This window comes from Cyprinus carpio, chromosome B7, assembly GCF_018340385.1.
Source record: "Cyprinus carpio isolate SPL01 chromosome B7, ASM1834038v1, whole genome shotgun sequence".
Lineage (NCBI taxonomy): Eukaryota > Metazoa > Chordata > Actinopteri > Cypriniformes > Cyprinidae > Cyprinus > Cyprinus carpio.
Window position 1 is genome coordinate 13686921 of NC_056603.1, and position 19597 is coordinate 13706517.

A 19597-nucleotide genomic window follows, 5' to 3' on the forward strand; every position below is an offset into this window, starting at 1 on the left:
ATATCCAAGCAGCTCAAGTGCCATTGAATCAGCTTTGTGGAAAAGAGAACTAGGGATAGACGAACACATGGTTTCATCATTGAGCAGTGGGGTCACCGGGAGGAAGTGAAGAAATTTAAGTGGTCATTAATTGGAATAGAAGAATTTGTTATTTATCTTTGGTAGTGCGCTATAATTGTGAATAACTAAAAACAGTTTACAGGTCACGCAGAGCAAAATGCTTCAGCATCACAATGATTTTTCATCTGAATATTAGTATAGCAAACGAGCGGCAATTATCATGAGTGTTTATTCAGTGAGGAAAAAAAGACTGATGCAGCGGGTCGGGAAGGGTACGTAATATAAAGACTAACTCAGATATGATTATAGGATGGAGAGATGCTAATGAAACTCTTAGAGGAACAGTCAGCCACATGGTGCAAAAGACACTTTCGAGCGGTAGTGTGTTTGTTAGTGTGTTTGGATACAAAAAACAAACAAACAAAAAAAACAGGTGTTATATAAACAGGCAGGCTCATACAGTACATTGAGTAAAATCATGAAAAAGGTTATAGAAAAAAAGAAAAAAAGCAAGCACCATTCCCACAGAAGAAGCAAGAAGTGTTGCTCTGTTTGATGGGAAAAGAGAAGAGAAAAGGAAAGGGAGGGGAAGATACTTAGAGAGAGAAAGAGAGCAAAGAGGGTGAAATTGCAGCCGATGGTGCTCAGTCAAGGGCAGAGAGCACCTCAACGGACTCTTCACCAACTGCTCTTGAAATGTGCCAGAAACACAGAGATTGAGAATTGAAAAGCTTGAAAGAAAGATGGAAATCAATAGACTGTCTCCCTGGATGCCAATATAACCCTCCCACTCCCCAAGGCCTGCAAAAATTAAAAGAAAAAAATGTAATATTGCAAGTAAATAGAAAATAATAAAAGCTAAACTGAAAAAACCTAGAGGAAGAGTGCAAATATTGAAGATATCCACACTTTAATTGCTGTAATTCTACTGAATGCAAAAAGATCTCATTCAAGCATTCCTAAGGTCCAGATAAGGTTTCATTTCTGAAATTAAAAAGAGGCTTTATACTTGTGTATACTTACACAAGATCAGTTTTTTCAAGCATTTTTATTTCATCATTGGATATTCTGTACACCGAAAACAGGCTTGGAATTTATCAAATGTAACTTGTTTATGCAGTATGTATTTGGTTTTCAAATTTACAAATAGCAATTTAGCCTTATAATGAACTATTATACAGTCCCTGTTGTCACTGATTTTTTCTTTTTCTTTTACATTTTCTATTAAGCATTATTGTCTTCAGAATGGAAAGAATAGTTAGAATAGGTTTTAGAAGCTCTCTCTTTCTCACTCTCTCTTAAAAACACTTTTTAGAACCGATACACAAAAAAGTTAAATTTTTGCATCAGAAAAACATTGATACTGTAGATTCATCCAAGAGAACAAAAGTTTGCCACCTCACACTGAAATAGCTGGTCATGAGTGGTTGATTGCTGATATCAGAGATCCAGCCTGACCTCATGCATAAATTTACAGAAGGCTTATTTTACATTTATCAGACGCTTTTATCCAAAGCAACTTAGAGTGCATTCAGGCTAACATTTTTTACCTAATGTGTTCTCTGGGAATCGAACCAACAACTTTTTTAACTGCTAACGCAATGCTCTACCACTGAGCCACAGGAAGACCTCATCATTTTATTTTTTTGTTGGTAAATATCATTTGGAGATGGGCAGATGTGCTGCTCATAGGCATGCCAATGTCCATTGTAACAAAAGAAATAGAAAAATGCAGAGTTTCAAATGGAATGCAAAAAGGACAAAGAAGAAATCCCAGAATGCCATGCGTCGACCTGTTCTTTGGAATTTGGTGCCTATGTTTTCTTCCTTATAGTAGATGCATTTTGCTGTAGGCACAAGCACACGTTAGCTGTTAACCCTGGAAAGTCATTTGAAAGGAAACTTCTATCAAACACACCAGTTCTGGTAAACAATAGCAGGAGCATTTTAAAACATTTTTTTTTTTGTTGTTGTTGTTGTGTCACTTGTTTCTCAGATAAAACCTGTCCACATATTCACTCATCCAGGAAAGCATCTAATGAATGAGATGGGTGTTCCTATCACACCTTTAAGACTTTCTGAAAGCTTTGTCTCACAAAAGTGTCAGAGTGACTTATGCTAAGCCAAACAAAGCATCGTTTCATGGTTCAGAGAGGTTTCTCATGCTCTCAAATACTAAGTTTGTGTGTGTGTGTTCTGTGTTTGCAAGTGTATTTGTGTATTCTACTCATTATTAGCTCTTTATGAAACAGTATCGATTAGTCATTGATTTCTGCCTGTTTAAATGCACATTAGCAGTCTGGCTCACATGTGACTAGCATCAGATTCAAAGAAAAACAGGTGGATGAGCAAAAAGCCATGTCAAACGGTCCTGTAACCAGCTTACTGCGAGTCTAAACCTTTGTCACAGAGGATCTGTTCCAGAATATCCAATGTGCAAGAAAAACATGCTGCAAGCTAATTTTTGAATTTCTATTTTTGTATTGTAAAATTACAAATAAATCATAGAAAATCACAAAAACACAAAGACTTTCTCATCTTTTTGATTCCATAATTGCCAGAATATTGCAGGAGCAAGAATCTTATGCCTGATTCAGTGACTCCTGTAACAGCCCTCCCATATTAGTTGAGTTATTATCTGAATGACCTTTTCCAGCAATGTGAAGAGCAGGGCGAAATAGACATATATGAATAGATTTCAAATCATTAGTCTGGGCTATCTTACGAAAGCAGATTGTAGAGACAGGTAATGGTCATGTACCGCAAGCTGCAGATGAATCACTTTATCACTGTGGAGAAACATGTAGTCTAATGTATATGTGTATAAAAAGACAAAATATTCGTTGTTGTGTTAAGGATGTTTAGTGATTTTCTTTCAAAAGCTTGCCCTAAGTGTTTCACCCTGCTAATTGCAAAATAAAGTAAAAAGAAAAGGCCAAGGATGACAGTTAGCAGAGCAGTTCGTGTTTAGCTGTTTATTGTTTGGTTTAGTTTAATTTTCTTTTCAAGTGCTGTTCATAACGTGGCACACTTGAAAAAAGCATCCAGAAATGGCTTCCGTTCCATAGAAACAAGTTTTCGCTTCGCTTCTACTTTTTTTTTTCCCCCTACCAGGATAAATGGAGACTGGAATTTATTTTCTGTTCCATTAAAGTGCTGAGCTGAACGGCACTGAGCAAATGGCTTTTCAAGACTGCTGGTTACTTTCTTAATTTATATACCGGTATTCAGCCCTACAGACAAAAATTATAGTCTCAGTTATGAAAAGCAGTGCTGAGTTAAACAGAACTATAAATTAGGCGACATGAGAATCTTCTCTGTGGGATAACAATTGGGGTCCATTTCGCAACCACATGCCGAGAAGAAATCTGGATATGCATATGTTTAGCGCTTGCCCATTGTGTTATTAGGGTCCTCCGGGATCCGTGTAAGTCTGTTTATTTGTGCCAGACCCTACGCACACATGTGGCTACTCTCGCTCTCCTGATTTTACATTTCATTTATACCACTAAACAAAGCGTCTGGGGCCATAATAGTAGATTTGTAATTCCAAAGATGCACATATACAGATTCCTTCACTTAGTGGTGCTGTCAGAGTCACTCAATCTAATCTTAGTCTTGCAATGCCTTGCTCTATTCTTCATTTGTCTCTGTTGATCTCGGTCGACAGCACCAGGACTAATTAGCTACTCTGCATTCATTTCTTATCCTTATTTCACACACACCCACACACATACACACTACTCGGATTAAGCTTAGGAGAATATTTAACCTTCCTGTCAGGAAGCAAAAATGTTTTTAAACTTTTCTTAGTGGGTGGAAATTTTAGTTCCCTCGGGCAGGTTCGTCTGCCCACGATTCCCATCATGCAAAAATAATTCTGCATTTCATTTTCCAATTCAAATATGAAATGAGACAACCAGTTCTAAGAACACTTTCATGTAGGCTGAATCATATTTTGTACCCATTTTCTGTTGTCTTTTTGTCTCTTATTTACCCCCATCCTATTCAAAAAAGAAAACATTTATGTTTATTTGTGGTTTTGGTGGGAATCTCGGAATGCTTTGGAAACATTTCCCCACAATGAAAGCATTCCAAATGAACCCAAATTCTAATCCAGCGCTGATCGTTACCAGATTAAAGATTTGAATCGCTGGAAGGTATTTGAGCATTGTCCTTGTTTTGTGTAGTCGTTCCATTTCATGCCAATTTATCCCAATTCACAGTTACTTGATTGGCTTCTGCTGAGGAGGCTAATTACCCATTGTTGGAATGCAGAACTTAGTTTGTGAGTGCACTCTCATGCACTTCATTAATGGATGATGAAGAGGCGTCTGAAGGGAAAAGAGAGCGTTTGAGAGAGCAATAGAGAGAGTTGGAGAGACTAAGATTAAGATTCTCATCAGGTGAACCACAATCAGCTTTGTCAACACAGAGTTCATCTTTCAGTGTTCTTTTCATTAAAACTGTGAGGTTTTGGCTTGTTTTTGCAGTTTTCCAACATATACTTTGATCCCATAGTATTTGAACACCTCAGGGTTGCTAAGGTTTTTAAAGAAGTCTCTTATGCTCACATAGGATGCATGTTATTTTATTATATTTTAAAATGTAATTAAGTCCTGTGATGGCAAAGCTGACTTTTCAGAAATCATTCTAATTTGCTGATTGGGATTAATACTTTTGATGAATAGAAGGTTCAAAAGAGCAGCAGTTAATTATTTAATAAGTTCATGTCTTATTCGTCTTTTTAATTCCAATTTAATGCAGCCTTGCTTAATAAAAATCTGACCCCAAACTTTTGTACTGTAGTGTGAATATTTCTATGTAAGTGTGTGGTGTCAAAATACCTTTTGGGCTCACAGTGTAGTAAAAAAAGAAAGAAAAAAAATCTCTAATTTTAGACTATTTCAGAGCCCCTTAATGCTGATATTGTTTCTTAGCCTGCTGCAGCCCATGGTGTTCATTTTTTCGTGCCCACCATTATGTTTCCCAAAGGAGATGTTCTATTCTTTTATAATGGGATGTGAAGGGTCATAATAAGATTCAGGGCTGACTGTAAATTCAAAATCTTTTATGCACTTTCCTTGAACCTGTATATGACTGCATTTAGGGTGCTCCCGTGTTTGTGTATGTGTATGTGTGAGGAGGATGCACAGGAAGTGATTATCCGGTGATTTATTTATTGTAGGGGTCTTTTACTTTTTGCTGTCGTTTTTTTTATCTGCAGTCTCCAGAGAAGAGGTGAACTACCGCGGACTCTTCTGCCTCTGAGGAGCATTGCAATTTTGCTCTCTATTTAGATGCAGGGAAACATGTCTGTATATGAGAAAACTGCTGTCCCCTGCAGTGAATAAACCTATTTCTTAGCATTGTAGAAGTAAACCGGGACAGGTTGTCGTATTTTTCTTTGTGACTCACATTTTCTATCTATAGGGGACAATCTCTGCAGTTTAGAGAGGAATGATTTTGTTTCACCTTGATTTACTGATTCATACTGCGGTTCTTCTTTTCACCTTACTTTCAATAAATTGCAATTGGTTGAGGGAACCAACCAATATTTCCATTTAATGAAAATAAAGCTGATAATCTTAATTTATGAAGATATATTGAAATGATCATCGTACTGATCTGGTAGTCATGATAAATTGGAGGAGTGGAGAAAGTTTTCAACTTGCCTATAGTTAGTGCCTGCTTTCTCCTAATTAAAGCATACATGTACATGGTTAGTTGTGGGCCACAGAGCACTGTGGGTACTTGTTATTCCCACACACGTAACGTGCCTTCAGTCTACACCTACTATAATGCACAGCCTAACCGATGGGGTGAAAACTACAATTACCGAAGCTTATTAGACATCGTTCGGTTCAAGCGCAAAGTGACTGGCTGTATAAAGTGACAATTACCCACTTGTCCATCACGACAATGACATTACATCACATTATCTTTGACAGGTGTCTTGTGTTATTAATACCACCTAATTTAATGAAGAGTAACCTCAGATTTGGTGAATTATTGCTCTCAGTAGGGCAATGCAGCAGGTTCATGGAGACCCGATTTGTAACATATCATTTTAACTTGTGAACTCAATTACCCTCTATTACCACAGGGAGAAGGGCACCATTGGTTGCTCGAAATGGATGGATATTTCTGCAACTGATCATTTGTGCTTCCTCCAATATTATGATGGAGATATTCACACTTTGACAGCTAAGTCAATTCAACAGTGCTGTCATTCATTCTTTAGACATTGTACTGTACAAAATTATCACAACCTTCAATTCTGCGACTTTGATTCCTGTTATTTTATCTGAGTAACTCTGTGATATTCTGTCAGAGTTCTTTTATAGTGCCTTTTATCTATGAGTTAATATTTTTTTGGTATTCATTGCCCTATTGTGTGTCTTTCATTGTGTTTTACAGATACGGTTTCCATGAATAAGATCCAGAGCTAGAAACTTGCACCAGGAAATGCTATGGATATCCTCAGCGCTGTAGATTTCTCCTTCACATAGCATTTTGAATCGATCACTTCAACGTTTTAGAACTTCCAAACTCTTCTACCTGTAAGTGGCTGTCAGTGGCCATGAGTGGAAGGAGCTCGGATTGATAAAGGGTGACAGGAAAAGACATCAGAAGATGGGGGCACCTGGCGGGCCAGTTCTGGCCGGGTTCGGCTCTACGACATCCTCCCTAGACCTCGTTGGCTGGATGGTCTGGCCTGGGAATACCACCGTGAGCCTGAATCAGAGCCTCTTCACGACTGACTACAGCTTTAATCTATCCTCCTCTTCTTCATTCTCTCCTCAAGGGGTTGAAAAGGAGTCGATGAAGGAGAAGAACTGGCCGGCCCTGCTGATTCTTGTGATTATCTTTCTGACGATAGGAGGAAATATTTTGGTTATTTTGGCCGTGTCGCTGGAAAAGAAGCTGCAAAACGCGACAAACTTCTTTCTGCGATCACTTGCAGTGGCTGACATGCTGGTCGGCATCTTGGTCATGCCTATCTCGCTCATTAACATCCTGTATGGTGAGTTAAAATATTGATGCCATGGACCCCAAATATGACCTTCCTAAAATATAAAAAAAAAAAATTGCATAAAAACCTATTTATTGTATTTGTATTTATTTATTTATTAACATTTTAGCACTATTTTACTTAAAATTTCTGACATTTAAGGTGCATAAATATGGAAATTAAATTAAAAATAGTAAGTTAACACTACTATAGTAAGTTAACAGGGTTTTTCATCTGATGCTATGGACCCAAAAATATCAAGATTGAAATATAAAGAATATATAAATACAAAAAAAATAATATAAATGTTTCCATATATAAAACCCATTTATATTACAAAAAATAGTGAATATTATGCACATATGTAAAGCATTTTAAAAGATTACAAAAATTAACACGTTTATTTATTTAAATAATGTAAATTTTACTTTGAAATTTTCCACAGTCGTCCTGATTGAACATAAAGCTCATATTTGCGTTGGACAATTGTTGTGTCCCAGTTCAAAAGCTGGATCATTCGCAAAGGCCAGGAAGATTGGACTGAGCATTGTGAAATGGGACGGTCTAGCCTGCGAAGGATTGATCTTGTCACCTATCAACTGTGACAGCTGCCACTGGACTTTTTTGAAAGTGATATTAAACTGTCTGAAAACTAAAACAAGGTTCAGTGTGCTCACCTTGGTCAATTCATTTATATAATAACAAATATAAATCATCTATAAAATCGTGTCTCAGTAAGATATGTAAACATGTAAACTGCTTTATCAGTTGTCAATCCATCAGTTGTATCCTTCATTTACGGTGGCCATGAAGGGCAAAACAGATTACAATTCTGAAAACAAAATAAATTACAAATGCAAATCTAAAAAACAAAATCATTCAGAAAACACAACAACAAATTAGATTTGCATTTGCGTTTGTAATTTGTTATTTTGTTTTCAGAATTGTAATCTGTTTTGCCCTTCACGGCCACCGTATTCATTGCCTGGGAAACAAAGGTTTGAAGGAGCCTTCGAATTGGGACAGCCATCATCGCACTGCGGTGATGCAGTCGGTCTTCAAATTTAGCCTTGCAATGAAGCAGCGTCTGAACTGGGATGCAGCTAATGTGATATACTTACCCAGTATTGTGGGTAAAGTATTCCAGGTTGACCTATAGGCCAGTGTGCATTGACTTTTAGGGTGTATAAAAATGCAAATGGGATGCAAACTTTAAAATAATGCATATAGCATCACAAGAAGCCACACTTCCCGTAATATAACTTCAGTGGCATTTCCCTTTAAGACCCAGGGGCTTTTTCACTGGTGCGAGGCAGTCCTTCTCCTCCAAATAACATGGCTCATTATACAAATGACACCATAGAATATACCCTGGTTAAATAACACATTTAATTGGTCTTTCTACCAAAACTCAAGAGATGATAACTTCCATTAAAAAAAAAAAAGACAAGAAAAAAAAAAGTTAGGGTTTAGGTTGATTTAGTTGGGAGACTGTACATGAGTTTAATTATGTATGGTACAGAGCACTGACAAAGTTAGAAAGGAAAGAGCCAGAGGTGGCAAGATTTAATAGCTTTATAACACTGTATAGCGTGGAATCTCCTTTCACGGAGCGAGAGAAAGAGAGAGGCAGGCAGTGGGGGGCACATTGAGAGAGACAGAAGCTTGTTTGGCATTGCTTTGCTCAGAAGCCCACAGAAATATCGCCTGTGGCAGAATTCAGATCGTTTTCCAGTCCAGCTGCCTCTGAGCAACTGAGCTGTCTGCTTTAGAGTATTTCTGGCTCTTGCTATCCATAGAGGAGGCCACACTGTCCATCTCTCCTCAGCCATGGGGGAGCTCTTTCAGGATGCAGCGCCTCGCCAATCTCTGGACACGAGTGGATTCGCTGAGCTCTCTCAGACTCCCTTCATATTGATTACGGAAGATGTCCTACCTTTAAATGATCTTAGTTGCTTGTCAGCTGTAGATAGTGCACATGATGAGCTTGCATTTGTCAGTTCGAGAGGAAAGGACGTTATTGATCACAAAGAGAAATTGATCAGTACAGCAGCCTGCAGACCCTCAGAGCAAACAGAGCATCGGAAAAGAGGCAATTTAGTGGCGAGAGAGAAGAAACGGTCATGGTTGCATGCACATAGATTGTGTTATATATAATCTTTTTATATATATTATATAAAATAGATATATATTTTTTAAATAGATTTATATTTAAAATATAACTGTTATATATAATCTTTTTATATATATTATATAAAATATAGTTTATAGTCTTTATAGTTTTTACGTTTTAGTTTTTGGGTTTGTTATTTTAGTATTTCACCCTAAACTTCAGGAAGCCTGTTGCCAGCGTGGAATAAAAAAAAAAAAAAGGAATTAAAAAAAGTAATTGGTTCTTTTACACAAGACTTTTTCCTAACAATTCTGAATTTGTATCTTACAATTCAGACAATTTTATTCACAGTGTAAGCTGATGTTAACTCAAAATTTGCGAGATATAAAACTTGCAATCCTGAGAAAAAAGTCTGAATTGTGAGATATAAACTTGCAATTGCAAGAAAAATCTATTTCCTAAGGACCATGCCCCCTCCCCACCCAGGAATCACGTGCACTCAGAATTGAATTTATTTTAACTAAAAAAGACAATTAATGCCAATCAATAGCACAAAAAAAAATAAATAAAATAATAATAATCTATAATAGGGGCACTTTTTTTTTCAAGGCTGCCAAAATGCTGTTGTTATGTTTGAATGGCTAAAACACATAAAATGTTTCCTGTTTTTAGTTGAGAACTGTCTAAACATTCCCTTAGTTAATGACAATAACCCTACTCTGGCATGCACAAAAACACAGTCCATACTGAAGTGTGTTAATAAAATCTTAAGCATGCACTCAAATACATGCAACCTCTCATATACAGAAATGAGACAAAATAACACCAACCTTTGGTGCCATGCACATAAGTTTCTTGGCTTTCGGGTGTCTTACCCCCCCCCCACCCCCCCCCAACCCCACACACACACACACACACACACACACACACAAGCACACAGATTAAACAGATAAAGATGGAGTGGAGGGATTAGGCGGCATGTTGTAATAAACAGTGAGACTGTGATGGCCATTACCAGGAAGCTGTCAGAGCAAAATATCATCAACTGTTCGAATGTGTGAGCGTGTGCTCTCCACATCCACATATGAATGCTTTCACGCTCATAAACTCAGACATGCCTATGCCCACACACACACACACACACACACACACACACACACACACACACACACACACACAGAGACATAAAAATAGTTTTCTACTGCAGTACATGCGGCAATGATGGATTTCACACTCCTTTTTTCATTGTCGGTGTCTAATAGCGAGTGCGATTGTGTGTGTTTGGTGGGGGAGTGTACCATGTATGTGTGAATGAGCTGGCAGGTGTCTTTCAGAAGATATAGCAGTCTGACCTTGATTCAGTCCGTTTAATCTGTGTTAAGTTCCAGTGCATCATCTCAAAAATGGATGAAAAAGAGGGTGAGATATGGGTTTTATAATGGAGTGGTGTGGCCTGCTCACATGTATTAATGTCTGGGGGAAGCATAGAAACCATATCGCTTAGGATCAGACAAAGATGGACAAGGAAAGAGCGAGACAATAGAGTGAAATCAGAGAGGCATTAGAGTCATTACCTCCGGGAACATACAGTGGCAAGATATGTTTAAGATGAGTTATATACTGATACTCAGCAGCTCAGATGGTGCTAAACTGATAAACATCTCACAAATCAATTCTGTCTTGTGTCAAAAGAGCGGTTCTAGGCCTCTTAAGGTTAAGTTTCTATTTTTGCTGCTACTCTGCTACTATATTTTCCCCTAGTCTGTTTTCTAAATTTCACTTTGTCAGTCTATTATATGTATTCATTATTTAATTTTTTTGTTTTTTATCTTTGCATTTTATCCATGAATTCAAACATTAACCCTAAACCTCAGTAATACAATGGTTATAAATTGCAATGTCATGCCATGTCTTATTAATTATGTTTAAACCCTGCAGTTCTTGGTCCGCCTCATAAAACCACACCAATGCCAAGGTCATGGGTTTGATTACTAAGTAACACACATGCTAGCAAAATGTTATCCTTGAATGCAATGTAAGTTGCTTTGGGTAAAATCATCTAAAGAGAGATAAACACACGTTATTAAAGAGGACATTTTTTTAAACTGTTAGATCAGTTACTTATTTTATAGATCAATTACACTTATAAAGGTTCCAAAAGGACTTTTTGACAGCAATGCCATAGAAAAACATTTATGGATTCCCCAAAGAACCTTTAAGTGACCAGTATTTAAAATAATAATTTTTCTTAGTGAAGAATATTTCAATCTAAAAAAAAAAAAAATTTTGCTCTACAAAGAACATTTTGTACAAAGAAAAGATTTATTGGATGTTAAAGGTGATTTATGGAACCCTCAATGCCAAAGAAGAACCTTTCTTTTTTAGTGTAGGGTGAAAACATGAGACTTAATATAGCTAATGTATTTAAAAACTGTATTTAGAACTTTTAGAAAGTGGTTTACTTTTATTTAAGTTTTCATTTTATTTTTTCGATTCATAAAATGGACTCTTCAATAAATTAATTAATTCAAATAAATTGGACTTGCCAACACTAAATTAACCCTGTTTTTTTTTTTTTTTTGGAAATTGATCACCATTTGTTACCATAGTTTTACTACGAATTCCATTGTTAAGCTATGGTAAGTGTATCAAAACCATGGCTAATTTGTGGTTACCACGGTTTAACAATAGTAACCATTGTTTTTGGATTTATTCACCATTGTTAATTTTCGGTTGTGTTGTTGTCTGCCATATCTCCCTCAGTATTTTGAATGATGAGTAATGGGCTGCTACTGTTAACAGTTGCTAGGAGTTTAAGTCTTAACTATTTAAACAAAAACAAAACTACAATTACTCATTTAAAGATGATCCTGACCTGCACTTGACATCCTCCTAAACATGAGTGCATTTCCCAAAAGCATCATTAGCTAACTAGGTAGTTAGTTCCATTGAAATCTATTGGTAATGACGGAACTTGTGACCATAGTTGGGAAATGCACCACAGGTCAATAGTTTGCCTCTCTGCCCCACCTAGGCACTTCCACTCCATTCTTGAGTCTCTTGCATTGATTAAACCATTTGGCGTGCGCGGACTGAAGAATAGCGCTGCGTTATTATCGAATGGCAAATTTGGAAATAATCACTTTAGTACATTCGCCAGGCAATTATGTAATAATAATATTTATAAAAAATTAAAAAATAAAAACAGGGCAGCCGGCCAAATTGGCAGCCAGGCCACCGGGAATTCTCCCGGTTCTCCAGTGCCTGGTGCTGTATCCGTGATGTATTGTGATGACTACTTTTAGTTACTCCACAACACTGGCTGTCTTTCTTTCTGCCTGTAGGAATTAAACCTTCATTTGAGGGATTGAATCTGACCTAATTCCTTCACTTCCCACTTTATCTCTTTCTCTTGTCCCTTATTTAACCCCATAATCTTTAACCTCACAGATCTGCTGCTGTCATTTTTTCTTATTTAGGAAAGGTGTAATTGGATGTGCTGTGGTCTATTTCCGTGGACAGCAGAACATGAATGGGACCACCGCAGAGATACGGACAAATAAATGAGGAGAGGAAAACCCCTTTGCTCACCATCTGTGTCAGAACACTTGCTGGTCCCATACTGGCAGAGAACTCTCTTATCATTAATTTCGCTAACTTGGCAACAGACATTCCCCTCATCTCCAGTCCAAGTGTTCTGAGCTCCACAATGCTGCTGGATTTGGACCAGTCTCATTCATCCCATGATTGGAGTGCCTGCACTTGCCCTGGGCTTCAATAAAACGTTAAACTGACAGTGACTCACACCTCATGTGGCGCTAATGTCATCCAAACCGTCAGACATACCCCTGTAGACCTGAAGACCTTTCTGTAAGAGTATCTGACCCTGCATTAGAGCGTGTCCTCTCTGAGGGACGTTTTTATTTCGCCACTTCTGTCACCTAAAAGCCTATCAATTGAAGCTTGAAATTTTGTATTACAGGTATTATTACTTGTTCCCAGGTCTTGTTTAGTTCAAGGTTTGTGGAACTAAAATTTAGCAAGAAGTTGAATGTTGTTCTTCAGAAACTCTTTTATCTTTTTTTAGAGCTAGAGCAAACATCACTATTACTACTGTTGGCACGATAAGTTGAACAGACATGAATGTCACCTCAAAATATAAGGTTTGGGATCTTTTATGGGATATTTTGATGTGGGCCAGTTAGTATCCATCTAATACCTAGAAACACTTTAGAAAATACCCTGGCAACAACAACATCTTACACTCTTAAAAACCCACCACATTCTAACATCTTGGTGGTGACCATACTCTTTTGCACACCAAACCGCTCAGCAATTTTTTTTATTAAAACGTTGGTTTAGACAAATATTGTGGTGAATGGGTGTTACACATTTTGCTATTTCAAGGATTTTAGCTCAACTGGAGCACTGCATTGACAAATCAGAAGCCTAGACCAGAACTATCTGTTCTATAATTCTGGTATTATTCCAGTGGCATAAAAAATGGAGGAGGGTATAGCTAACTGCAGCCTGGAGATAGCCAACTGGGGGAGGGAACTCCAAAACAGGATGGGAGCTCCAAAATGGGGCGTGGCTTCCTCCCACTGACAGACACGCATGCACATTTTCCCCCAATCCACTTAAGTGCAAACTCCACCCCACAGCTTTTATTGGTTGTGTCAATGAAAGTGTTGTGTTTCCTACGCTATACTACAAAAAATTCTAACCCTTAAATCTAACCGGACCTCACCAGACAATGGCACCTTTTCAGTTGCACCCAGCGTCACTAACCCCTCCTACTCTGCGAATTTCGAGCCCCGGGACACCCGTGTCAGTTGTGTATTAGGCATTAGAACAGTGTATTAGGCATTTCTATATTGAAATAGTGAAGATTTCTGTGCCACCACAGACTGGTTGCTGGCCCCGTCCTGGCCAACCCTATGAAAAAATCCTGTGACAAAAAGAAGATTTTTAAATGCTAGAATTGTGATTTTATAATGTCTAAATATATCCATTAGCAAAACATGTGAAAAGAACTATATTACAAAGTGGAAATGGTAAATGAGACAATTAACAATCATCTGCTACCATCTAGTTGTCATAGTGGGAATCATGACATTCATTTTTAATAGTTTGTTTTTCTGCCAGGTGAAATCTTCAACTTAGCATGGTAAATTTTCAATGAATTATCTCCATAAATAAAAATGAAAAATGCAGCTGTTATTTAAAGTAAATTTTACTTACATTGTTCTCATTTTATATAAAAATATGCAAAAATATGAATGAATGAAATTTACTACCTGGGGTCCGCCATCAGGAGTTAAAGGGGATGTTATGTGTCAACACCCCCCGCCCCCTCCACTTTTTTCACTCCTGATAAGTTTGTATCCTACCATGTACAAGCTAGTGAATGGACTTTTGGTCATTGACTTGCAAAAAGTTTTTTGCAGGAGTTAGTGTTAGGGGCTACTAGAATACATGGGGGCACCAACACTGATCTTGCATACCCCTCAGCAAATGTGCAGTTGCGCTCCAGTGTGACTTTGTATCTCTCGCTCTCACCCATGAGCCTACACAACTCTAAATGACTTACTTTTTACATAACCTGACTGTTTCTTAATGTTGGTTATTTTAAGCCTGCTGACATAGCCTTTTTTAGCTCTTCTGCTCGTCTTAGCTCGTCTGGACTTTTATAATGTGATCTGATAGACCACTTTGCCTTCTGTTTCTCTTATATGTTATTTTTTTGTTTATTTATTTCTTTCTTTCTTTCTTTCTTTCTTTCTTTCCGTCTCTTTCTTTCTTTTCTTCTTTCTCAGCATCATTCTTCATGTGTATGACCGTCTCATAAAGGGTGTTTACAAAGCAATCTCTCTCTGTCTTCCAGATTATGCCTGGCCATTGCCTAGCGCTCTTTGTCCTATTTGGATATATCTGGACGTGCTTTTCTCCACTGCTTCCATCATGCACCTGTGTGCCATTTCCATCGACCGCTACGTGGCCATACGCAATCCAATCGAGCACAGTCGGTTCAACTCCCGCACCAAGGCCATGCTGAAGATTGCTGCAGTTTGGACTATTTCAATAGGTCAGAGGAACATTGATATGATGAAATTGAATAAAATGCATTATTTCTTACAACAACATGTTTAAAAAAAATGTCTTGAGCTGTACATCATTCCCCGATAACCAGTAGAGGAAATGCCAGAAAAACCTGCAGAAAAAAGGACAGACACAATTATTTTTCACTGTCAGTGGAGGTCTTTAGATTGAACAGTTTGTACTTACTGAAGTCAATATCAGTCCACTGCAATCCTCTTGAATCTATTACTGGAATGTGTTTGTATGTCATAGGACCCCTCAGAATGGCAGATTGTGTTGTGAGGTTTTCTCAAGGCTCCAGCTGGGTCTAAGAGCCCCCTCAGATCAGCAACAATGAAAATGATTTGAAATGACATTGTATAAACAAGCACCAGTTTTGGTGATTGTGGTGATTTTCTCCATCACCCAGAGCGGGGCCTCGAAATTCAGTGAAGCTTGGATTAATTGAATGTTTGTGATTGGTTTGGTAATCAGATACTTCTAGTGAAGATCACCACCTATAGTTCAATAAAGTAAAGTTTGTGTGAGGAATGCTAAAGGATTGGCATTCTACTGCATTAGCGCCATCTAGAGTCCAACTTTATAATATAATGTATAGTATATAATTTATATAATATAATGTAGAGTAACCATGACTGATCTGTTACAAAACTTGTCTGCAGTGATATCACTGGTAGTTGTGTTTAAGTATAAAAAGACCCTGTAGCTTTCGCTCTCCATCTCTGCCTCTCACTAAACTTTCTAGAAAAGATTAAACTCTTCTCACCCTGCTTTTTATTAATGCAAGCCTACACACACTCTCTTGGACATGGTGTCTCTCTTTCTCTCACCCACACAGGCTTTCCTTTCCTTTTTATTGTTGAGTGTGCTTTTATTTTTCTATTTTCAGTATTCATTTACATTTTAGTGTATGTTTCAGTAACTTAATGTGCTTTTGTCTTTTTTTCCATAATAACGAAACAATACTGTTCTATGTATCCCTCTGTTATCTCTTTCTATGTCTCCTGTTCATCGCTTTTCTCCACAGAGGCTTCATGTCTCATTTGCTAATATTAGTTAGACTTGATGACAGAGGGTTCACACATCTAACCTCTCTCCCGTTTGAACGTGAGCCCAATGTTTATTTGATTCTTATCTGGATTCAAAGCAGCATTAAGGCTCTATCTGCCTTGACACTCTCATTCATCTGCTCTAATGAAATAAAATATCCTCTCTCTCAACCATCAGGAATACTGATCTAGCTGGATAAGAGAGAGGATTTGTCTTGAGGATAGATCTCTGAGCACGATTTGCTGAAGCCGTTGGTCTTTTGTCTCCGGCATCTTGCATTCCAGTTGCCTTTCTCATTTGCTAGTCTGACTGTTTCTTTGATGTTTCTTTATATATATTTGTTTGATATTCTCGTACTTCTTCCAACCACAGGTATCTCGATGCCTATCCCAGTGATCGGACTCCATAACAGAGAAAAGGTCTTGAAAAATGGCAACTGTGCTCTGAATGAGGAACACTTCATACTGGTTGGCTCTTTTGTTGCCTTCTTTATTCCTCTGGTCATCATGGTGGTCACGTATTGTCTCACCGTACAAACACTTCAGCGTCAGGCCTCAGTCTTCCTCTACGAGGGCAAAGCCTCTTCTCAGCAGCCTTTGCAACCTCCAGCTCCACCTACTTCCCAGTTGGCCCCACCGCCGGCATCACGTCGCAGCAGCCTGAACTGTCTACGGATCAGCAACAGTGATGGAAACATGCTCGGACTGACCGTGCCTCCAGACACCATCTCAATAATCCCAAGTTCAGAAGCTCCATCTCAAATGAATTCGCCCTCTGGACGGGACCCAGCCGGAACCCATGGGCGGCGAGGCATGATGCAGGCCATCAAAAACGAGCGGCGAGCATCCAAAGTGTTGGGTGTAGTGTTCTTCCTCTTCCTCATCATGTGGTGTCCCTTTTTCATCACTAATGTTCTGTATGTCCTCTGCCATAAAGCCTGTAATGAGCCTGTGCTAACAGAACTGCTCAATGTTTTCGTTTGGGTGGGCTACATCTCATCAGGGGTCAATCCTTTAGTGTACACTTTGTTTAACAAGACCTACAGAAGGGCATTTTCAAGTTACATGCACTGCCAGTATAGACAGGTGGGTCTTAAACCCATCCCTATAAACGCTCCTTGTCCATCCCATGCGGTAGTCACACCCATCCTGATCTGCGAAAAAGTTTCCATCGACCGGAACAGTAACTGCCGCAATGGGGACGGCAATGGAATCCGAAATCTGGAGCCCCATGACATGGACACTGACCCGGGACTGGAGCTGAAACCGGGAAAATCAGAGCTGTCTATCAGCAGTGGTCACAGCCACACAGAGCACACCAGCAGTGTCTGAAAACTAGCATTTAATGTGACGTGGAAAACAGGACCGAGCTACACATGATGTTTAGGAGATGTCGACTGTCTACGCAACCTCAGCTGTATCACAGCATAGAATGTATGCTGAGTTAGCCACAGAAACAATAATCTGACCAAGTCAGAGAAGGGAGAGGGAATGTAATGTGTGTGAGTGCGTGTTTGTGTTAACAGGTTCAGATTTTTGAATGCCATTAAGTCCTGCATGAGCACCCAGTCTCTTACTAAAGCAGCATACGAGGCTGCAGTTCACGCAAATATCCGACAGATAGAGTCATAGCATCCTCTTGTGGTCAGTTGAATAATTACAAAAAAAATGTGAAGCCAAAAAAAAGAGTTACTGTGTCATCCAAGCTAGATGCATTATAATATGGATGAAGCTATGCTGTCTAAAAACACTTGCAAGTCAGATCATTGTTTGTGTAACTTGTAAACATCTCCAATATGATATGATGAATCCTTTGAGTTGCAGTAATCCAGTAACACAGAGGTTGTATCTTACTTGCTGGTGGAAATGACTGGTTTTCTTCAAACCACTTCTAACAGTGACCTAGAAAACTGGACCATACAGAACAATGGTGTGAAGGTCATACTTAACATAAAACTTATGCTCAGACATAACAAATGCGGTTTGTGTTTTGGTCTAGTCCAAACTGCTTCTCAATGATTTTTTTTTTTCAACAGGTATTGAAGGAATTAACCTCTAGCTCTGGGGAACATGCTCTCCTGTGAATGTAAGGTTGCGAATCAAGTGGTCATGACAGAGTGAGAGAAGAAGCAAAATTGCACAACAGACAAGACTTTTAAAACCATTTACTTTATATGGACGAACTGTCCATGGCATCAAATGTTGGTCTGTAAGACCAAAAATGTTCATTTGAGGATGTCTAGTAACCTATGATGTATAAAGCTGTAAATTCTTGCTGTTTTCTGTGTAGACTCTAGAATTTCTCCTGTATCACCTTCTCTTGTTCAAACTCCCATTTTTATACCATAGCCTGTGAATGTTTTACCAAATCCCTTTTTCGTTACAAAAACAAACAAACAAGCCATCATCCTCACAGTGGTATAATTTTGTGAAGCTGCTATTTATTTAATTAAAGACGATTATCATTCTGCAGTACACCTCACTGTTTTTGTAAAGTTTTATAAAGTGAACCGTATCCTGAAGAGTTTGGGTACATCTACCTGCAGTGGTATCAAATTGATTCCAGGACCCTGGACAGCACCAAATTTGTCAGTGCGTGGGAAATCTTGACATTGTATTTTTAACTTTTCTTCATTAAACAAAATTTCAGACAATTTTTTTTTATTTGCCAATGGTTAAACACAATCATTTATTTAAAATGGTTATGTGGAAATTACATCTATTTTGCCATCTATTCAGACTTGGAAAAAAAATAATGAATAAAAAACACAATTTTAAGTACTATGAGATAGCATGAAATTAATTTGCCAGCTAATAATATCATATTAATATATCATCCGTTAAATACCTAAAAAGAATATATATATATATATATATATATATATATATATATATATATATATATATATATATATATATATATATATATATATATATAATTTTAAAAATGGTGCTGTAAACTGCAGAAAATAAAACAGGCCACATGATGACTTAAAGTAAATAAAAAACTGTACTTGCAGCAGATGTGTTCATTTATTAATTTATATATAAATATTAAGTGTAACATTTTTACTTGTAAAAACATTTAACATTTTTAATAGAAAATTTATAAGCCTATTTGTATTGCCTTGTAGAATAAAAAGATATATATTCAACGTATATGGTAAGGTACTTGATACTTGATAACTAAGTAACATGATTTTACTTAATAATTTTACATTACTGTTAAAATGTAACATTTGTAAAAGTACATAGTGC

At 37.8% G+C, this 19597-nt stretch overlaps 1 protein-coding gene across 1 annotated transcript in view; it reads left to right on the forward strand.

Annotated features, from left to right (window-relative positions):
• LOC109092920 (5-hydroxytryptamine receptor 2C-like) overlaps window positions 1-18985 on the forward strand; it is a 96336-nt gene extending 77351 nt beyond the window's left edge. The window contains exons 2-4 of the mRNA XM_042727329.1: window positions 6481-7087; window positions 15076-15276; window positions 16713-18985. Of these exons, the coding sequence (XP_042583263.1) occupies window positions 6697-7087; window positions 15076-15276; window positions 16713-17671 (1551 nt within the window). The 5' untranslated portion in view covers window positions 6481-6696 and the 3' untranslated portion in view covers window positions 17672-18985. The remainder of the gene's footprint in view (window positions 1-6480; window positions 7088-15075; window positions 15277-16712) is intronic.
• The last annotated feature ends 612 nt before the right edge of the window (window positions 18986-19597 follow it).